Here is a 22,227-nt window from a genome sequence, read left to right as displayed (position 1 = left end):
TTCCTTTACTGAGGAAAACAAACAAAAATAGATAAAATTAAAGATGATTTGCTGTTAGTAAAACCACAGGATCACAGTGGCTATCTGTTATCCTGCCAGGCCCTCTGGAGAAAGTCACTCTCCCTGGCAGTCTGGCACCATTCTGAATGCATGCTTCCCGACCTCAAAGGCCCCCAACACAGTTCTGTATTTCTTCATTTAGCTCCATTTCTTACTTTGGAAAGACAATTTCAAATATTCTCCATGCTTCTCTGACCTCCAACCTTCTTCTTTCTTCCCTCCCATCTCAAACTGATGACCTTATTTTCTGTGTCTCTGAGATAAGAGATAACATGTCTCTACTCCCCGCCCCCAATTGACAAACCTCTCTGTACTGGGACCTGTCCTCTTTCCTTCCTGTTTCAATGGAAGAAGTTTTCAATCCCTCTATCCATACTCTGGACACATTCTACTCTTCCAAAATACTTCAGAAATCTCTCTCTTCTCTTATCTTTTATATCTCCCACCCTATTGGCCTCTTCCTAACAACATAAACTTGCTTAAGTCTCAGCCCTGGCTGATGTGGCTCAGTGGATTGAGTGCTGGCCTGAGAACCAAAGGATCATGGGATCAATTCCCAATCAGGGCACATGCCTGGGTTGCGGGCCAGGTCCCCAGTAGGGGGTACATGAGAGGCAACCACACATTGATGTTTCTCCTCCTCTCTTTCTACCTCCCTCTAAAAAAAAATAAATAAAATAAAATATTAAAAAAAAAAAAACTTGCTTAAGTCTCTCCTTAAGCTAGGGAGAGAGAGTGAGAGTAACTTCTGGTATCCCACAACAGGCCTTAACTACTTTCAGTCCTAACTCTTTTCTCTATCCATAGCCAAACTTCTTTAAAAAAAGCTGTTTACCTTTTCCTCAGCCTAGTGGTTTTCTTTCTGAAGACAAACTCTCCATGTTTTGTTACTAAAAATGGAAGGATAATTTTGAGTTCTTATTTGACTTGCATGCTCAGTCACATTTGATAAGGATGATTCTTCTCCATTTCATTACGTTCTTTTGCCTTTGCTTCATAAGGTCCCAGCCCCTTGGTTTCTTCATGCCTTATGGGTAACAATTTCTTCACGTCTTTTGAAATGTTGTAATTCTTTTTTGAAAAGAAGGGCATAACCTATCTCAACCAATCCCCACCTCCTCTGCTGCTATATTCACCCTCATAGAATAGAGTTCATCAACAAACACGGCCTCGAGTACCACTCACGTACCCACCGATCTCAGATGCTTCTGTCCAGGCTAGACTTCTCTTCTGGACCCACACACCTGCCTGTCCACATGACATCCACACACATCTATCTCACTGACACTTCAGAATTATTTGAAAGGTTTTGAGTTATAAAACTGAACTAAAAATTATTTCATTCAACCTCTCTGCCCCCCCCCTAAAAAAACTGCTCCTTTGACACCTCTGTATCTTATAAAATGTCCCACGATCTAGCCAGGAATCAAGGAGCAATCTTGAATTTCTATCTTTACCTAAACTTCCACATCCAGCTCAGCACCAAAGACTGTCAATGGTACCTGCTATCTGTGGACTCAGTCAACTTTTTTGCATCCCCACATTACCACACGGTCTAGGATGTGTCAAGTCTAACCTAGATTATTGCAGTTTCCTCCAAGCGGGTCTTTCTGAATCCATGTTTGGTTCCCTTCAATCTATTCTGCATACCGATTAGCAGTTATTTCTAATAGAAAGTTACCCACAACAGCCCCTGACATTTAGATATATGGGCTGTGTAATTTGGTAGCATCTTATACTATTCCTCCAATGACTAATTTCAATGTTGATCATTTCTACTAGAATGTTAACTTGATAAAGGCGGAACAACATCTGCACTGCTCTCCATTATACAGCTGCCATTTCACACAGGAAATAGTTTAGATTTGCTGACTGACAGGTTAGTATAAACCAAAAGGTTAACCCATTTTATTCATATTTAGTATAAAGAAATTAATAGATTAAAAAGAACCCTTTCCCTATATTATATCGTGTTTGTATGCCTCTATGTTATTTTATAGAGGCAGATCTAAAACATTTCCTGTATGTATATGATGAGGAGAGACCAAGTTCATACTGAACATGGTTTATGTGGCCCCTGACATGGAATCTCGATAATGGATGTGCTGGCAAGCCTGCCTCTACGTCACCCTAGGCAGGGTGACGCTTCATGGGATTTAAAGCAATGACTGCGGGTGGATCAGAGGCAGCCTTTACCAGGCACGTGGGCTTCAGCAAGCTCTCTAATTCCTTAATGTTCAGTTTTCTTATATAAAGGCAGATAATGGTACGACTACTTCTCTTAGAGGACACAGTTATTTTTATTATTATTCCTCATTTGTTTATTGAATATAAAATGCAGAGTATTTCTTTGGCATTCTTAAGGAAGGGAAAGATATTGTTTGTACTTCTGTTCAGAAACTTTGTAATGATATATAATATCCATGGAAGTTTCAGGGGGATTTTTAAAAAATGTTTTATTTAGTTATTTTTAGAGAGAGGGAAGGGAAGAAGGAAGAGAGGGAGAAAGACATAAATGTGCAAGAGATGCATTGATTGGTTGCCTCTTTCTCACTCCCAACTGAGGACCCAGGTTCACAACCCAGGTGTGTGCCCAGACTGGGAATCGAACTGATGACCATTCGGTTTGCAGGCCAGCGCTCAATCCACTGAGCCACACCAGCCAGAGCTCAGGAGAATTTTTAACTTAAAACAAATATAAACTAGAGGTAGAGGAGTTTTATGTTAGCAGTTTTTTGAACACAGAAATGAAGAATTCAAAGCAGGGTAGATAGGTCTCTTTCTACACATTGGTACCTATTTCTGAGCCAGCAGGAATATTAACTGAATGTTACATATGTATTAACTCTTGAGTTGTTTCATTCTATTATTAACAATGTTCTAACTATGTGATAACATGTGACAAATTTTGAGCACTTAAAGCAGGGGAAATAGATATTATAAGTTGTTCTCACCTTTTTCCAGAGCCCTATATAGTTCTTTGCATGGAAAACCATGAAGCTTTACATTTCTACATAGATACTGTACAATTCTGGGATGAGCTTAAAGCTCACTCTGTATGTAATGAAACAATAAACTGGAACCAATGAAAACCCTTTAAATTCATGGAGACAGAGATTATACTTTTAAACCCCCAGTAAATTATACTTGAGGGTTTAAAATTGATTTACTTCTGTTAGATGGAAAAAGCAAAGGCTAATAATCAGAAGACCTGGTCTGAAGTTTTTAGTTCTGCCACTGATATAAAATATAGCCTTAGAAACTGAATTAACTCATCTACAAAATGAGAAAGATGAGACCGTATTGTGTTTTGGTCTCTTACAGCTCCAAACTCTTGTGCTATATAAACACTTTGTTTGCCAAGTCAAGCCTCAAGAGAGTAGTGATTTGTACAAAAATATTTGTAGAATTCGTTAAGCAATATGAGAGTTTTCTTTTGCTAATCTTGCAATAGTGGCTGCTACTGCTACCAATAATAGTTGTCATACCTACCATTTATTGAGTATCTACTAAGTGCTAGTTGTGGTGCTAGGGACTTCTCATACTTTATTTATTAATGATGTATAAATTATGATTACAATTGCATAGACAGAGAAACTGAGATTGAAAACAGTTGGAGTGACTTGGCACAAGGTCAAATAGCTAAAAATAAATCTCAGAGGTGGCATTTGAATCCTGGTTTCCTGATAGCAAAAGCTGTTTTCCATTTTCCTCCCCCATGTAAATGACAGCCAGTTCTGCATTAGTTGTGTGATTGGGAGTGTCTCTTTCCTGACTTTAAATATCATCTGTACACCGACATCTCTCAAAGTCATACCTCCAGTCCAACCCATTCCTGAATTGCAGGCTTGCATTTCCATCTAACTTCTCAACTCCTCCATGGAATGTGTAATAGGCATCTAAAATACAGCATATTCAAATCAAAGCTCTAGATTTCACTCACCATTATTGCTGCACTGGACGTCACCCCAAGCTGAGTTAACAGAAACTTCATTTTTTCTTTCTTGACCAGACTAAACATTTGGATTCAGCCTTACCTCTGCACATGCCCTGATATCCTACATCCAACTGCTCCATGAAACCTGTCAGCTTTTCTGCAAAATACATCTAAATCTGATGACATTTAGCCACCCTCATTGTTTCTACCATAGTCCAAGCTACCAGCATCTTTTGACTTCATAATGGCCCCCCAATCTACCTTTTTGTTTCTACACCTTCCCTCCATGTATCCCATTCTCTAGGAAGCAGGGTGAACTTTGTAAAATGTGGGTTAGATCATGACATTCTTCTGCTGAAAACCCCTCAGTCAGCTCTTCCCATTGCATCAGCAAATTTGGTGTCCTCTCCATGGCCTGCAACTCCAGCCCCCGACCTCCGGCTCACTGACCGTACCTCCTCCCACTCCCTGCCTTTCCGACTATGGGGCAGTCACACTGGGCTCCTCACTGATTCCCGAACACCCCAGTTTCACCCCCACCTTCATACTTGGCCCTCATGTTTGCTAGTCCCCTTACATTTACTCTTCCCCTAAGTGTCCTCGTCTCACTCTCACGCCCTTCGAGTGTTGGTCCGAAGGGTGTCTTTTCAGGGAGACCTTCTCTGACCATGTGATCTAAAACAGGACCTTGCCACTCTTCTCTTTTTACACTGCTTTATTTTGCTTATAGCACTGATCACTAGTGACATGTGATTTATTTTTATTATCTTTCTCTTCTCAAAAACACACATGCACTTCAACGTAACTACATCAGAGTGACTTTGTTTTGCTCAACGTTGCACCCCAAAGCTTAGAAGAACATCTGCCACATAGTAGATACTGAGTAAATATTTGCAAATCAACATATAAATAAATCATGAGTGCAAAACAGAAAAGAGTGTGCATATTAAGTTAAAATCATAAAAACTGACATGCATGAAACATGTTTAAAACTGGAAATTTAAGGACAATAGATAATTTTAAACTTTTTATATCTAAAAAATATAACCATATTTCATGTAACTATCAAAACAAGATACCAGGCACAGCAAAAGCATTTTTGGTTTTCAAAATAAACCTTGCCAAATATATAGTAAGCGTATCTTATTCTGCCAAAACCAAGAACCAAAGATAATTTGATATACATCAAGTTCTAATGAAAACAGTTCTTTATAAAACACGTTGGAATTTTGTTTTTGAATAGAGGTATGTGTCTAGGTTCAAAAAACAAATTTCTTTATTGTGAACGGTTGTTTTCTGGTTTATCAACTAATGGAATGAATAGACAATGATCTCTTAACTTGTCCAAACCCCCTGCGACTACCCTTAAGTGTTTTCGACTTATAGCAAAGGGCACTGTGCTGAAAGGCCGAGAATCAAGATTTCAGCGTAGGGTCTGCATTGTGAGAAATTAAAGACCAAACCATTGGGAAACTCTCTTGCAAACTGTACAGTATTATATACATCAAAGTTCACTAGGATCTTTTATCAAGCACACCACTATCACCAAAAGAATGAAAAATTTTATCTATCTTAGACTACCTGCCTTTTCTTTTCTTATATCTCTATTCCAATGTGAGATAATCCAAAATATAATATTTTAATCCAGGCAAGTAGGGATTTTTTTTTTAAATCTACCTTTTCTACATTGGAAGATATTTGTGGCTATAAGCCAATTGGTAAGCTTCTGGGGAGTCAATCGTTGGCAAATATCAACAGATCTACCTGGCTGCCTTCCCATTTCAGTTTGCATCACTGCAGGCAGGCCTTCTAACAACTTTGCCCCTTGGCGGTTTTCTCTGGAGCAAGTGCAAACCCTCAAATTCAAGTTGCATCTTGATTTCTAGAGAACCCCCACCATCAACTGTGTCCTCAGTGCCCAGATTCTGTGATCAGAACTTTTAAAGCTGCCTTCCTCCTCTACCCCTCACGATTTCCCTTTTTAGGAGAACTTACGTTAATATTCTTGGGTTCCCTAACATCCCAAGATTTTGGGGAGGGGAGATTATAGCTTTCATGATAATCTCAAAGATCTCCGTGCAACATTTTTAAAACAAAATGCTGCCTTTTTCTTAAATATTGGGCTTTCTTAATTCCATCTCATCATTCAGATTCAGGACAAAATAGGTTTTTCTGACCTATTTAAACCTTCCATTTTGCATCTGATTCTCTAACTTCCAATTCATTAGTCACTTATTTATTCAACATGTCCTCTACCGTGTCTACTCTGAACAAAACATTAGACTAAGTCTGTGTTTTCACATAATCACGTGTAAAAATAATGTTGACATAGGGGGTATATAATCATTTGTAAAATATGTAAATAATTAATGAAAAGATTTATTCAGTGCACACCTTATAAATACTTGAGGCCTAATAACAGAGCATAATTTATAATTCAGGGGGCTCAAATCTACCTCTCAACTTTATTAGTCATTCCTGATACTAAGTCAAAGACATTTTTTACTCCCTGTACAACTAGGCTCTCTTCCTTAAAAAACAATAAGAAAACATTGCTTTAGATAATTCAGAAGATATTATTAAATCTTAAAATGTAAAAAATAATCAAATTAAAATAGGTTGATGTCTGTACACAACTTGGAGGTGGAGGGAGGAGAATGAACTAAAGGTTAGAAGGAGACTCAATTCCAGAATGCCAGGCTTCTGAAGAAGTCACTTACCAGAATGCTAGGCAAGTCTGGGGGCATAATTAACAGCCCCTCCACCCAGCACTGAAATGAATTTCCAGGTACTAAGCTTAACCCACCTCCTCAATTTTGCACCTCAGTCTAATTCAAATATTTTCTGGGCCTGCTAGGGGCAGTGAGCTTTTACACTGAAAGCCTTAAAGCCAGGTCCTGGGCTGGCTATGTCATGGAATCCCAGGCAATAACTGTTCTAAAGAAGATACAACACTAGAAGTTGTCTTATCTGAGGCTTTGCTTAAATTTCAGTTTCCCTTTCAGCAAAATTACCTCTGGTTCCTGATGCACCTCAGTCCTCATCCCAATGCTTCTGTGCTCTTCCTGTCAATGCCCCTGCCTGGCACTGCCCCGGGCTTCCAAACCTTTGCTCCCTCAGTTTTTCCAGGGCTGGCTGTGAGGTAGACCACAGCCATTCACAGTCATTCACAACTAGCTATGGAACCTTTAGGAGTAAATCAAATTACCATTTGCCACCAAGGTGGCATCAATCCCATTTCTAGGAAGTAGTAGCTGCTCCAATATGGAGAATGAAGAATAAAATGAAAATATAAATGGGTATTATATAAAACCATAAATGGGCATTAAACCTTTGGAGAGAGATAACTGTAGCAGGACCTGTGACTTGAATAGAACATAGGAAAAAGTGACAAAATAAAGAGGAAGGAAGGAAGGAAGGAAGGAGCGAAGGAAGGAAGGAAGGAAGGAAGGAATGAAGGAAGGAAGGAAGGAAGGAAAGGAAAGGAAAATAGAAAATTATTGGGAATAATTTTGGGAATAGAATTTGGAGAAATATTTGAAAGGCTAATGTGTACACAGTCATAATTGTAAACATTTACTAGTTCAAAGCTTTCAAATGCTAAAATGAGAAACAGAAAGTAGTAAAATTCAGTCTAAAAATTGTGTAATTCAGATTATATAAATATTTTCCAAACATAGAAGCAGTAAAGAATATTAGCTCATGAAGTTTACCCATTACATAATGGTGTAAAATTTGAAGAAGAAGACTTGTAATAGGAGAACATGGTAATATGGTCAAAATTAATAAAGAAGACTTGGATGTAGCGAGCAATTTGGAAGGGAGCAGAGGAGGAAAGAAGAAAGAAGTAGTGAGCCAGGAAGAGGAGAAGTACTTGGAGGATGCAGAAAACTGTTTCACTTACCTATGATCCTATTTTGCAGTATGCTAACTGTTGAGTAAGAGGAAAGGAAAAGAGTACATGGCATTGCCAACCTACCACATATATTAAAGGAAAAATTCTCAGTTCAGTAATTCAGTCAAAGAGCAAAATCACATTAAATGACTATTTGAAAAAAAGGATATGAATGTACCAAAATCTTAATAGCTAATTTTCTAATAGGATTGAAGGGAGTTAAAATGTACAGGGCAGAGGTGGCACTGAACCGCGAGATTGCTTTCCCTTTATTCAATACTATAAATGTCTGAAAAAGAGAAAGCACAACACATAAAATAGGATTTAGAATATGCATCAAAGATATTTTAAGATAAAGGTAAGACCGTTATCTAAAAGTATAGCCTTATAAAATAAAGTAGTAACATACTAATTACCAACATATGACACAATAGGTATTTTTTTCTTTCTGAGCACTATAAATTCTCCTAAATTTAGTGACAAGGGGATTTAAAGAAGAAAATAAAGAAAATTTGTAGTCAATGCCATAGAAATTCTTAGCATCCTTATCAAGGTTTGACACCAGTATTTTAAAACTGTGATTATGATTCATGAAAAGCACAAAATGTCATTACTTGTTCAGTTAAAAATATTTTCACAAGAACTTCAGGGTTTTCCAAGTGTGTTTTTGGATCCAACTCTTTTCTGGCCACTTGCAATTTATCTGCTAGTCTATCTTCTGGGGAGAGCTACGGAAAGGGCAAAGTCTATGGTGTGAAGGTAAAAACCTGCTGAAAATCCAAATATTTTACATAGAGCTCACGGGCTTAAAGAATTATTTAGACACTACTCATGGAAATGTAAAACATATATATGAAAAATTTACTCCTTTTTTCACTTTTTGTTTCACCACGCTGCAAGGTGATAGACTTTGCCCTTCCTCAGTTCCAGCTCTGCAGGATGCCTCTTTAGTTCTCTGCCTGTCCTGGGAATGCAGGTTCAAATGGGTGTTTCCAAAGCACTTCTAAGATAATGGGGTCATCCCATGGTCAGGCCCACCCAGTATCCTACTGCTCCCTCTGACAGAGAGGAGGAGGCACGACATTCTTTAGCAGATATCCCAGGGAATAGCCTGGAACCAATTAGTAAGTAGGGGAAGTAAAGGCAACTTAATTTAACTAAGAACTCACTTTCTTATTGATATAGTATGGGTCCAGGTCCTCCAGCGGCTCTGACACCATCTCTGGAGGAATGTCTCCATAAATAAATGGAAGGGATTTTCCTGCTTCCAAGTCACTATTTGGCTTTGGGCCATTTTCATCATCCTCATCCTTGCGCTCTTGTTTGGGTCTCTTAGCTTTCTCTTCTGCAATGCGCTGTTCAATAGCAGCAAGGGATTCCCTGGTAAAGAAGCGGAAGCTGTCAGGTCCTGGTGGTACCAGCACTGACTGTGCCATCTTTTCATCCTGCTTTAATCACTGTTTAGCTCCTTGCATAAGAAAGTACTATGGAGACAAGAGACAGAGAGAAAAACAGAGAGAAAAAAGCAATGGTCATTAGGAAAAAAGGTGACTGTGGCAATTGCATGACACTGACATAAAATACATAAACCAAACTATCTGTAACAATACTTTACTAAGGAGGCTGTATGTGGCATGCAGGGAATTCTCATGCATGCATCCACTTGCTTGCATGGAGATCTATCTTACATATTCAGTAGATGCCTATGAGGTAGTCTCATCTCCCACTCCCAAAATGTTTTAAGTGGAAACATCTGATTTATATCTCGAAAAAGGAGGCTATTGGTTTGTGCTTGTTTCACTTGTGTGAATATTTTGGCAGCCATCTTTTTTAACATCCTTTCTGAAAAAATATCGGAGATCCAACACGAGAGATGAATCATCACCCAAAATTGTAGAACCTGGGCTGTGCAGGGATCTTGCACATCTCTCTCTATTTTTTTTCCCTATGTTCCCTTTGGTCTACTTTTCCACCCTTAAGAGCTTATTTAAAATCAACGCACCTGGTAAAAAGCTCTGGAAATCCTGACATACCAGGAAACATAGGTGGATACTGCTTGAAAACGAGGGAGCAGGAAGGAGCGGGGATGCTGGGTTGTGTTTGGAACTGCTCGGAAGCTGCACAGGAAGGGATCCAGCTCCTGCCAACCTGGGCAGGAAGTCACCCACGTCAGAGGTCTGGCGCTTGGACCCCCTGGTTTAGGAACCTGCTGCTAGCTAGTGTAATTGCTTCTTAAATTAACACATTTGCAATGCCTTAAAAATACTGTGGAGATAGCCCACTTTCTCAAATAGTGCCCATTTCATAAAATCCACAGAGCATCTTTGGACTTGAAAAAATGATCAGTTGAACATAGTTCATCCTTTAGGCACACTCCTATTATGTTGGTCTTTGCAATAACATAAATGAAGTTTTACTATATTCCAATCACATTTTACTGGTTTGTATCTATAACTCAACATGCCAATCATTCCAAATGTTATCTCTGAATTAGTGTCAGGAATTTCTATGCTTTTAAAAATATACAACCGAAATCTTGACTCTGGAATGCCATCTGCATTCAATCACTTATCTATTTTTCCTTCATTTCAAAATGCCTATCCATTTTAACCCCTACTCTACAGGAATGAGAATTGCTATTTAATTATATGAAGTACATTTTCTAAGAGTAAAATTCATCAATATCTGGATGAGTTTTGTAACATGACAGATCAAACAGGGAAATCTAAAATAACATAAGCCACTGTACCATCTCCACATTTTTTTTTTTGCAATAGACTAGGTAGGACCTTTCAGCCACCAGCTAGCAGACTGCCTTCAGTACCACAGTGCCTGCAGACATCCTTCATTTTCCTCACCCAGCCCCAGAGGCCCCTTTGCCTGGAGACAGGCCTGGCAGTTCCCTCCCTGGAGTGTGCAAGAGAGAACTGCCAAGCTTGGCTGTTCTAATAAAAGAGACATGCTAAAACATGCAGCCAGCAGTTTCAAAAGGAAAGTGGTCCTCTGCAGATTCCCCCAAAGATTCTACTGTAAAGGTATAGAAGCATCACAGAGAATAAGCACAATAAGAATATGAAAACATTACCACTGCAGAATCTTTTATACTCAGATTTGGGGATTGATAAGCTGGCACCAAGAAGACTGCAGCTAAAATTCCATCATGCTTTTTTTCTTTTTTTCATTTTTTTTTTTTTAATTCTCCTTCAAAGACCACACCTAACTTCCTGTAAAAGGATTCTGGTAACTGAAGTAAGAAGAGGCATTTCCTGTGTGGGGACTACAAAATGACATTCTTGTAACTACCACCAGAGGGCGGGGAGCAGAACCCTCTCAGAGTGTACGTACAAACCTGTGGTTAAAGCAGCCTGAAGCTTTCAATAATGAAACTCTGATCTTGCTGATTTCACTTTGTTAACTAATAATTCTTCTGTTCATGCTTTTTATTTGCTAATCCAGAAGTCATTTATTCAATACAAGCAATTCAAATTAAAAGTAAGAAGAAAGTAAATAACAAAGGGATAAAAATAAAAGCTCATAAAACAGCAATTATATTAATGAAAGTCTTACATACAATGATTTAGCATTAGGCTCAGCCCCAGAGTATCTAAAATCCAATAAACTGTTTTGCTAATTCAACAAAGAGATGGTCTTTGTGTTATGCAAGTTAACTTTCTCTAGATGCAAAATTAACCTAATGAGGCACCAATTTTATTTTATCTCTGGTTTAAGTGACTGAAAAGCAACCAGAAAAAAACAACAACAACACAGAAAAGCCAGTGGGATCCTAAATGCCAATCCTTCAACTAATAGCTAAGACCTGAGGGTTTACTCTGTGCCCGTCACTGACTAGGCTAAGGTGCCTGCCTGTGCTACATTATCTCATTGTCCCCACAGCCCTGTCAGATAAAACTCTCATGGTCCTTATTGGAAAACTGAAGAAAACAAGCATTCCAAGATTAGGAAAAAGCCACCTGAGATCATACAGACAGAATTCGAACTCAAAGTCTAACACCAAAAAATCTGTGAACTTCAGTCTTAAAAAGAAACACCTGCTCATGCAGACAAAAGCCTAAAATAAAGATTAAATAAAAATCAAACAGTGGTACCAATGATAATCAGAAAAAGTCATAATTATTAAATTGGTGGGGGGTTTTGCCTATTTTCTAGTTTTCCCACTTTCATTAAAAATATATTTGTTGGAAGTGAGCAAGAGGAAGATATAGCCCAAAAGAAGTTTTTAGTCACTATTGCACATTTCTTTTGGTTATAAGAGACAAAAGATTGACTCAAATTGACCTAAGAGAAGGAAGGAAGAAGGAAGGAAGAAGGAAGGAAGGAAGGAAGGAAGGAAGGAAGGAAGGAAGGAAGGAAGGAAGGAAGGAAGGAAGGGTATTCATTGGTTCAAGTTTATTGTCTACAGAAAGCTTTTGGCTTAGGATGATTCGGGAGCTCAGCTGATGTTACCTTCACCTAGTTATCCTCTGGCCCTGATTTCTACAGTGATAGCCTTTCTAGAGATTTGTTCCTCATTATAGTAAGACGTTGTAGCAGCTCCAGCCTTTCAACCTCCCGGACTTAAATCCGAAAGGAAAAAATACTCAGAAAAACTCACGTTGTATCTCACTGACTCCAGTTGAAACGCATTCCCATCCCTGCAGTCATCACTCTGTCCAGGGTAATACCATGCTGTCTGCTTCGAGTGGCTTTCCCTAAGCCACGTGTCCCACCTTTGGAATTGGGAGGAAACCTCCCTTGAGCCCTATGGACAATCAGGTGGTGGTAGTGGTCCAAAAACATTTGTCTGAAGCAGAACTACTAGAATGAGGGGCACTGGTGCTGGTCGACAGAAGCAAGTGCACCTTCCAGTCGCACTCACGTGTCCATTACGTTTGCAGTGACTCACTACGCAGGGACGTTATGATGTCAGGATATAAATACGTATTTCCTTCTTTTTTATAGTTCCACTGTTTTCATTAATATTCCATATTTAGGACTTAGAAACCAGGCAAGATAGTTAGAAGATTCCTTCCCCAAAGGAAATTGCCTTATTGTAATACAATATTTCACACATCTCTATATGAGCATTAGCTTCATTTATTAAATAAATATATGAATATTCTGGCTTCTCTTTACAGACATGTTCAACAATAGGCTAACTTGTTACATGAAAGATTCTATTTCAAAAAATAAATTAAGGAGTTCAAAATTTATGAAGTGATTTGTCAGATGTATTTTTGAGGGAGAGTAAGCCTACTAATATCACATAGTGCTAACTTTTAGTTGGGCACAATTTTTAAAATTATAAAACCATTTCTTGCAACAATGTGATGAAGCAGATACTGTGAGTATCCCCATTTGAAACATGAGGAAAACGAGGCACCAAAAAATCAAATAATTGGCAACATGCATAAGTTCTCACAGCTGTGAGTGGTAGAGCAGAATTTGAACCCATGTTCTTTGGCTACAGAATCCATATTTCTAACCATTGTGCCATCCTTCTCAGCCATTTCCCCAGCACCATTCACTCTCAGGAACACACTTAGATAATATATTAGTTGTAAGGTCACCTCTTCCTCTCCCATGGATCCTACCTAGCCAGTTAATGTGTATTAGGATGTTTAAAAGGGTGAACAAGAAATGTTTTCTCAAAACCACAAGACCTAAAATGAGGAACACCTGAATATTTTCCCATCTCAAAAAGATTTCTGTGAAATATAGAGCTGAGATTAGAATCATACTCTCTTTTTTCTGATTTCCCAGGATGAAATTTTCAGAAGTCACGCACATTAGTTTTTCCTTCACTTGCTCTGATCCTCGTTAACACCATACTGATATTTTATGAGAATGTTAAATGACATTTTTACATGGTGTTTAAACTTCATTCAGTTATACTACTTTTCAGACAGAAGGTTTTGTATTACAATTTTTAAGGCCAGACACTATATTTGGAAGACCCATAAATAATGGAAAGACAAACAATATTATTTTAAGCAGTCAGAAAGGAAAAAGCATTAAGAATTAGATTTCTACATTTTGTTGACATTTCTATGTTGCTGTTTCCATGCCTTCTTTCTTTTACATTTCTCACTTATAAAAGAGGAAAATTAATTTTGTAAATTTCAATATAAAAGAAGTACTAAACCATGTTATTACACATGATGACATCTACAAAAAATAGTAGTTAAAGTTATATAAAAGATAAGGCAATGCAAAACAAAGATATGTAGTAATAAATAGTATACGACTCTTTCAACAAAGATCCACATTTATAATAAGTACTCTAAAGTTAAATTCATACTAAGAAAATTATTGGCTCATTTAATCTCATAGATAAGGAAATAGTTATAATCTATACTATAATTAATGACTGTGGATAAGTGCTCAAAATCTTAGAGGCTTTTGTCCCTGAGTTAAGAAGGCTGAGAAATACCAAGGAATGTTTTTTTTCTGAAATCGATCTTTTAATCCTATTTTACAATTGTAATTTTTAGTTTTCTTTAGTACATTAGAGTAATGTTAAAATCAAAAACTAAGAAAAGACATCTAAATATTATCAGAAGATTTATTTTCTGGATTTTTCTAATTTTCTTAATCCATAGGTTCAAGTCTAGTTTCTCATGAACTTTCTGATTGTCACTTCCTGTGTTTTGTTAAATCCTCCACTCCTAAACCTGGATCCACTAGGTCAACTACACAGCGAACGATTTCTGTGAGAGGGAAAAGGTTCTGGACAAGCAGGCTCACAGGTTTTTCGCTCTGGATCAGGAACAGAGCGTAACAGAGAAGGCAGGCACAGACTCCGTGTGGACGTTTAAGATAAACTGTCATTTCTCTTCAAATGCTAGACTTACTTACAATAAAAACCCCTTATTTTCAGTATTTTATATTCATATAATATTTGTTAAGCAATATTCTTTTTCAAACAGAAGTGCATACCAATGTTATTATGATGATCCCTGAAAAATTACTCAATGTACTAATGATCACTTTACAATCAACTTTCCTGGAGGAAAAATTATATATAATGAGATATGCCTATATCCTTATAAAGCATTTTATTTCATTGCAGGTAACCTCATCCCCTATTTCTCCACCCTTTCTTAATCTTCAGGTGTATGAAATGTGTGTTAATAGACACCCATGAACTACTACAACCCTTCCTAAATGACTTGTCAGCTGGAAGGCCACCTCTAATCTGATTGCATATCCGTTTGTTTTTTGATGGCTAGATTATACTAGAATCACGGAATTCCACTTCTGTATCTTAATCGTCAGTTAAGGAAGATTTCTTAAGGTATGATTGTCCCCACAGGAGTGAGATATTTCCATTTGTTCCAAATGCTAAACATTATCTCTAGCTAAGTATCTTCATTCCTCTGTTTCACGGAGGGCTTCTACCTAAAACTTTCCCCCGCAGTCCTCCCTCTTCTACAGGGGAGAACAAGGCAGCCCACAGACTCCTCCGGGGGTAGTAGATCAGAATGCGTGGGCATCTTCCTCAGGAGAAAACAAGCAGGCAGAGCCAGAAGCAGAAGGCCTTTGGAATGGAAAACAATGCTCAAGAAATAGCTACATTCCAAAGTGTCCTAGATTCCAAATGTGTGTGTGTGCATGCGTGCACGCACCCGCGTGTGTCTGTCAGGAGAGGCAGAGCTGGAGACGAGAGAATGACAGCAGGAGAGACCACGGGTGTATTTCTTCATGTTATGTCAACATGTCCTAAATTCTGCCACTCTCCTTGGTTCTTGATATTAGTCACGTCATTTATTTCTTGTAATATTTTGTGGAAGAAGTAGCGTTTTCACTTTTCTAATGTAGTGGTGATTCTGGTTTATTGCCATTGCCCCACAGAGCCAGCATTTAAACTCAAGTGTCTGATTTCAAATTCTAAATACACTTGATTGTACCATTTTCCCTCGGAAGCAGAAATGTACCATAGATACAGAAGTTGAGAAGGGTAATGTCAAGTATGTGATTTTTTTAAGTCACTGGATCCCTATTTATACCTAAGATATATATAGAATAGTGCAGGCTTACTGCTATTAAACAAACTAGTGACCCCTTGGGAATAACTTAGTTTCCCTGCATACCCTTGCTAGTGTGGGGTTAGCTCACCACTGTTGGGATCAGACTTGACCTCTCTGCACCTCAGTTTTCTCATCAGTAGAAATGAAGGCTCGTTTTGAGTTTCATGAAATAAATTTATAAAGAAAAAAGGGAGCACTATAATTGGGACATAGTTGACATTTAATAAATGTTGCTGTTGTTGATTTTTTTTAGAGATACCTTAGTGGTTTGTCATTTCTACCTTTTATTAAAGTTACTTGTACAAAGCCTCTTGCCCCTGCCATCTCATCTTAGGTATCTTTCTTTGTGGTTTCCACGGTATCCAGCATAGTACCTCACCTGAGATAAACCATCCAGTGAATCATTGATGAATTACAGCTGCAACTCTGTATTCATTCAGAAGCTTTCTTGTTGTTTTCACTGAATACACATTTTTTCCCTCTCCAATATAATTTACATGTCATGATGCCAGGCTAATTTGAAGCTTCTGAGTTTTTTTGTTTCTGTATACATTTATATCACCTCCATAGTTTGAGCTTACCTTACCCTTTCTCATACATGCCCCTAACCTAAAGTCAGACTACTCTCTCCATTGCCTCTCCTCTGTCTCACATACATGTAACACATGCATGCATGCATATATCCCGCCTGCCCACACCACACCTGCACATGACCCACATATACACATTACACATTCACTCTTCACACACGCACACGTCGCATTCGCACGTATACACAGGTGGGATTGTCTCTGGCCTCCAGCTTATATTCCCAGCCCAGGAAGTTCAAGATCCACGTATTTGCCTTTCCCAGTCTTACAAATTCTCCAGGTGCAGTCGCTCTGGGAGATATTCTTTAAGGAATCCCTTCTTCATTTTCTGAATTTTCATTATAATTAAAGAAAAAGAATGCAGTGTTGACCTCTGAATAAATCTTTCTACATGCCTTTTTTGTTTAATTCATCTCCAAAACTGTGTCTAGTTAAATTTTAAGAAAAGTATAATCTTACATTGGTCTCTTTACCCAAGAAGCTTTAAACCGTTCTCCGTTGCCATACATATAAACTATAAATTCCTCTGCCCAACATTTAGAGAATCCTCCCAATTTCCTTTTCATTCTTATCTCCTATCAACCCCTACCAGTACCTATGGTAGATATAGATTTCCTTCTTTTAGGGTTGTCACTTCTTAGGGAGCTAATTTACAATTCTTTTTTTAACCAAGCATTTCTGCACTCAGTTCCTAGCTACACTTGATTTATGCAAACATCATTCGTTGTGAAGGACTCTTAACTGGCTTACTATTATTTGGTAGACAACATGCTTTTGAAGAAAAAGGCTGCAACTTTAAAGCCGTAGAAGTTAGTTTGCATCCTTACTCTACCAATTTTTAGCTGTGCGTCTTTGGACAAAGCACTTGGATTACAGTAAGGATTAAAAAAGATAAATAAAATACCCAGTGCACACAGCAGATGCTACTTATCTGATTTTCCCTATGCCCTTCAGCTCTTCAACACGTAGCATTGTACCAAGCAAAACTAATAAGACCAATGCAAAGCTAGAAAAGTCTGATCTTTCAGAACTAACTATGCAGTTTATCATTTAACCAAACAATTTTTGGATGCTAGCCAACAGCCAGCATTTTCCCAGAGGCTTAGAATACAGTAATTAACCAAACAGAGGCAGACAAAACTCTGCTCTCGAGAAGCTTACATTCTATGCGTCATAGTGTTAGAGACTCCACCCGAGTACATTAAACATAGAATACAGCCAGTCCTGTTAACTGCTGGAGAAAAACATAATGCCAGAGAAAGAGAAAAAACTATGAGGCTAGGGATTTGGGAAGGAGAAGAGAGTGTTGTAAATGTAAATAGGATGCTTAGGGAAAGTCGTGCTAAGGAAGTGACATTTAAGTAAAAGCCCTCGAAGAACTTAAGGAAGTCAGCCAAGTCTTCAGGAGCCTTCATGGATGGCAAGGTTCCAAGCAGAGGAAATGCATGAAAAAAGGTACAGAAAGGTATCCACACTTGGAGAGGCCAGCAGAAAGGTAAATAACATTGATAGAATGAAAATGACAACACAAGGCAATAGCATCAACAGGAAGAAGAAGGAGGAGCACGTAGCAGGGCCAATGAGTACAGCAGCAGATGATGCCATCCTCAGTTAGGCCTGCCATCTGGTTTCCCAGCAGTTTCACCGGTGACACCTGTGACATAAATGTCAAGATCAGAGCCCAAGCCAGACCTGGGAAGCAACAATCGAACCAGAAATAAAGGAAAACTCACTGCCACTCAATATTCTGAGACTGAGCACAGAAGGGGATTGCAGAAAGCAGGGTAGCATGCCTGGCTGCTCAGAAAAAGTCTAAATCTGCGTGGCTGTCTGCAGGGTGGGCCCAAGAACAGCATTACAGACACGGCGAGTACAGCAGCCCGATTTAGCAGATAGAAGCAGCTCAACATCAGAGGAGCAGACAAAGCAAAATGCTGCCTATCAAAATGCCCAGAGATAGTTGTTGAAATTTTAAAAGATTATAAAATGGGTACTCTTCTTGTCCCATGATGCAGTCTTAAAAAGACATGCTAGCACCAATTAAGATATAAACTACAAATCAGATATTCTACAAAATTCTTTGTTTGGTTTCATGTGTAAAAAATGTATTGGTTTTGACGTGTGAAAAATGCACTTGTCTATTTAACATGCTGGCAGCTATTCACACTCCTAACACACTTTAGAGAGACTGAAATTGGCCACTCTATCCCTCGGTTCATTGAATCTCCTGACCCATGGGCTTTTCCTTTCCTTTTCTTCTTCTCCTTCTCCTCCTTGTATTCCTCCTCTTTTTAGGATAAAGATAATTCCTGTCTTGGTCAAATCCACAAATTTGCTCTTGGAATGAATTCATATTATTTGAAGCAAGACATTTTTTTGAATGACAAAGCACTATAGGCAAAATTATTTCCTTCTTTCTCTGAATATCATGAAAATATTAGTTTTTTGCCTGCAGGAATGAAAGGAGAAAGGGAATTCTAAATAAAAAGAAGTGATCTATATTTTAAAATTTCCCCATGTAACTCCATCTATGTGAATTATAAAAGTATGGCTAGAACTTACAAGGTTTTGAACAGCTCTATTCCATGTACATAAATGCAAAGCCCAAAGATTGTGTGATTTCCATCTCACCAATTTCATCTGCAAACTACAGCAGGAAAACAGCAGGCCTGAGAAAGGAAAAGGGCAAAAGGCTCAGGAAAACACACTGCCTCTCCGCAGTGACGTGATCATTTGCCTTCTACATATTCATTTCCAGGCTCATACTCAGATGACATTTCCCATTTATTATTCTCAGTCCCAACCAAACAAAATATCCTGAAATCATTAAAAGCAAGAACTGATCTATAAAATAGCCCTGCCACTTGAAAATTATCAAAGGGCAAGATATGACTCATAAAGGTTTTGAAAAGTTCAAATCGTGATCACAAATTGCAAACTGAATTTTCTTTTGGTTGAGAGAGAGACAGAGAGAAGGGAGAGATTGGTTTGAGTTCTATAAAGAAAATATTCTTCCAAATAAAATAATTTGTAAATTGGAAGATATTACTTTTTAAATTATATTTTATTGAGTTGTCCCAAGATTTTTCCCTTTGCCTAATTCTGCCCGGTACTCCCCTTCACTCCAGCAATCCTCCCCACCTTTATTTTTAGCTCACGTCCATGGTTCATGCATGTAAGTTCTTTGGCTTCTCCCTTTCCTATTCTATACTTAACACCCCCATCTATTTTGTTCCTACTGATTATGTTTCCTGATCTCTGCACCATTTCCCCTTCCTCCCCCTTCCTCCTCCTACTGATAAGCCTCCAAATGATCCCCATACCTATGATTCTGTTCCTGTTCTGGTTACTTGTTAAATTTTTGTTTTCGTTTTTATTTTTGGATTCAGTTGTTGATAGTTGTGAGTTTGATGCCATTTTAATGTTCATAGTTATGATCTTTTTCTTAAGTCCCTTTAACATTTCATGTAAAATGGCTTGGTAATGATGAAATCCTTTAGATTTACCTTGTCTGGGAAGGACTTTATTTGCTCTTCAATTCTAAATGATAGAGTAATCTTGGTTTTAGGTCCTTGCTTTTCATAACTCTAAATACTTCTTGCCAGCCCCTTCTTGCCTGCAAATTTTTTTTTTTAAAATCAACTGACAGTCTCATGGGAAGTCCTTTGCAGGTAACTCTCTGCTTTTCTCCTGCTGCTTGTAAGATTCTCTCTTTATCTTTAATGCTTGACATTTTAATTATGATGCATCTTGGTGTTGACCTCTTTGGGTCCAACTTGATTGGGATTCTTTGTGCTCACTGGACTTGAATGTCTATTTCCTTCACCAAATTAGGGAAGTTTTCTGTCATTATTTTTTTCAAATAGATTTCCAATTTATTGGTTTTTCTCTTCTCCTTCTGGCACCCTTATGATACAAATGTTGGACCTCTTGAAGTTGTCCCTTATTCTATCTTCATTTTTTTGGATTCTTTTTTTCTTCTTGCTGTACTGATTCATTGTTTTTTTCTTCCTCATGTTCCAAATCCTTGATGTGATTCTTGGCTTCATCTACTCTACTGTTGTTTCCTGTAAATTGGTCTTTATTTCAATTAGTGGATCCTTCATTTCTAACTGGATATTTTTTATGCTCCTGAGGTCTTTACTAGGTTCCTGGAGCATCCTTGTAACCAGTGTTTTGAACTCTGTATCTGATAGATTGCTTATCTCCATTTTGTTTAGCTGTTTTTTTTCAGGAATTTTGATCTTTTCTTTCACTTGGGCCATATTTCTTTGTCTCCACATTTTGGCAGCCTCCCTGTGTTTGATTCTTTGTATTAGGTAGAGCTGCTTTGACTCCGTGTGTTGGTAGTGTGCTCTAATGTAGTAGGTGTCCTATAGGGTCCACTGGCACAGCCTCCACTATTACCCAAGCTGGGTATTCAAGGTGTACCCTTCATGTGGGCTGAGTACATCCTCCTCTTGTAGTTGAGTCTTGGTTGCTGTTTGCAGATCAATGGGAGAAATTTGCTCAGGCCAGTCAGCTACAAGGTTTGGGTATGACCACTTACCACCAACCTCAGCCCTTTGTGGAGGAAGAGTTGCGTAGGGACTGGGTGGTGGCACTCCAACGTGGTCTATAGCTGTCCACTGAGTGCTGGCCATGGGGTTTCCTGAGTGGTGCACGCCAATGTCAGCCCCCACCTGTGTTTTGCTCAGGACTGCCCTTCCTAGCTATAAAGCAACCTAAGAAGGCTGCTACTTTTGCGGGGCTTGGAGATTCCCAGGCACAGCCAAACTGTGAAACTAATCTGGCTGTTGCTAGTACTGGGCCTGGAGCTCACTGAGGCCTGCTGTTGCTTGTTTGAGAGGATTTAGGAAGTTGTGAAGCATGAGCCAAGATCAGCCATTCATATAGAAAGGCAGCTTTAATGGGCCCATAAGTTGGGTGGGGTGAGGTCTCTGAGGATCTCTAAGGCAGGTCAAATAGTGTTAGCCAGGTTCTTGGAGTCTCAAATATGGCACCAGCCTGCCAACTCCATGGCTCTGTGGGGTCCAGGAGGGATCAGAAAAGGGCCAAAATGGCCTCTGCTCACCCTGATGCCAGACACTTCAGTATCTCCCATTATGCCACTGGTGCCCTCCAAGTTGCCACCCCAGTGCTGGAGCTCAGAGGGAGTGAGTCTGAATAGGTCAGTCTGTGTGTGGGTTCTTTAAGAGGAAATGCTTGGGGCTCCCGTAGTTTCTTCCATTGACTTAATCTCCACTGTTATTTGCAGCCAGAAGTTGTAGGAACTTATGTTCCTGGCACTGGAACTCTGGGCTGGGGAGCCTGGTGTGGGGCTGGGCCTGCTCACTCCTGAGATATCCCTTCTGGATTTTTACCCACCATACATGGGTGAGAGACCAGCCCGTTCCGTGTCTACACCCCTCCTACCAGTCTAGATGGATGTGGTTTCTTTAAATCCTTGGTTGTCAGACTTCCATCCAACTCTATTTCTGACGGTTCTGAGTGATGGTTGTTTTACATTTTAGTTTTAATTGTGATGTGGTTGTGCAAAGAGGCAACTCATGTCTGCCTACATTGCCACCTTGACCAGAAGCCAGAAGATATGACTTTGATATAGAATTGACCCCCTACTTTTCTTTATGTTATTGAGCAAAAATGTCCCTGCTATTGGCAAAATAACCAATGCTAACTAAAAGGATAGGTTTTGTATGTGGAAGAGGGGCTTCCCAA

General features: G+C 38.8%; 1 protein-coding gene across 1 annotated transcript in view; it reads right to left on the bottom strand.

The window, feature by feature from the left end:
- The window catches only part of LOC112322182 (sodium channel protein type 2 subunit alpha), a 125,720-nt gene that overhangs the window by 78,681 nt on the left and 24,812 nt on the right, over window positions 1–22,227 (bottom strand). Inside the window, exons 2-3 of the mRNA XM_024579762.3 lie at window positions 9,062–9,376; window positions 8,063–8,181 (exon numbers count right to left, since the gene is read on the bottom strand). Of these exons, the coding sequence (XP_024435530.2) occupies window positions 8,063–8,181; window positions 9,062–9,328 (386 nt within the window). The 5' untranslated portion in view covers window positions 9,329–9,376. The remainder of the gene's footprint in view (window positions 1–8,062; window positions 8,182–9,061; window positions 9,377–22,227) is intronic.

This window comes from Desmodus rotundus, chromosome 2, assembly GCF_022682495.2.
Source record: "Desmodus rotundus isolate HL8 chromosome 2, HLdesRot8A.1, whole genome shotgun sequence".
In the NCBI taxonomy this organism is placed as follows: Eukaryota; Metazoa; Chordata; class Mammalia; order Chiroptera; family Phyllostomidae; genus Desmodus; species Desmodus rotundus.
The sequence above is the reverse complement of the archived record's forward strand: the minus strand, read 5'-3'. Positions and strand labels throughout refer to the sequence as shown.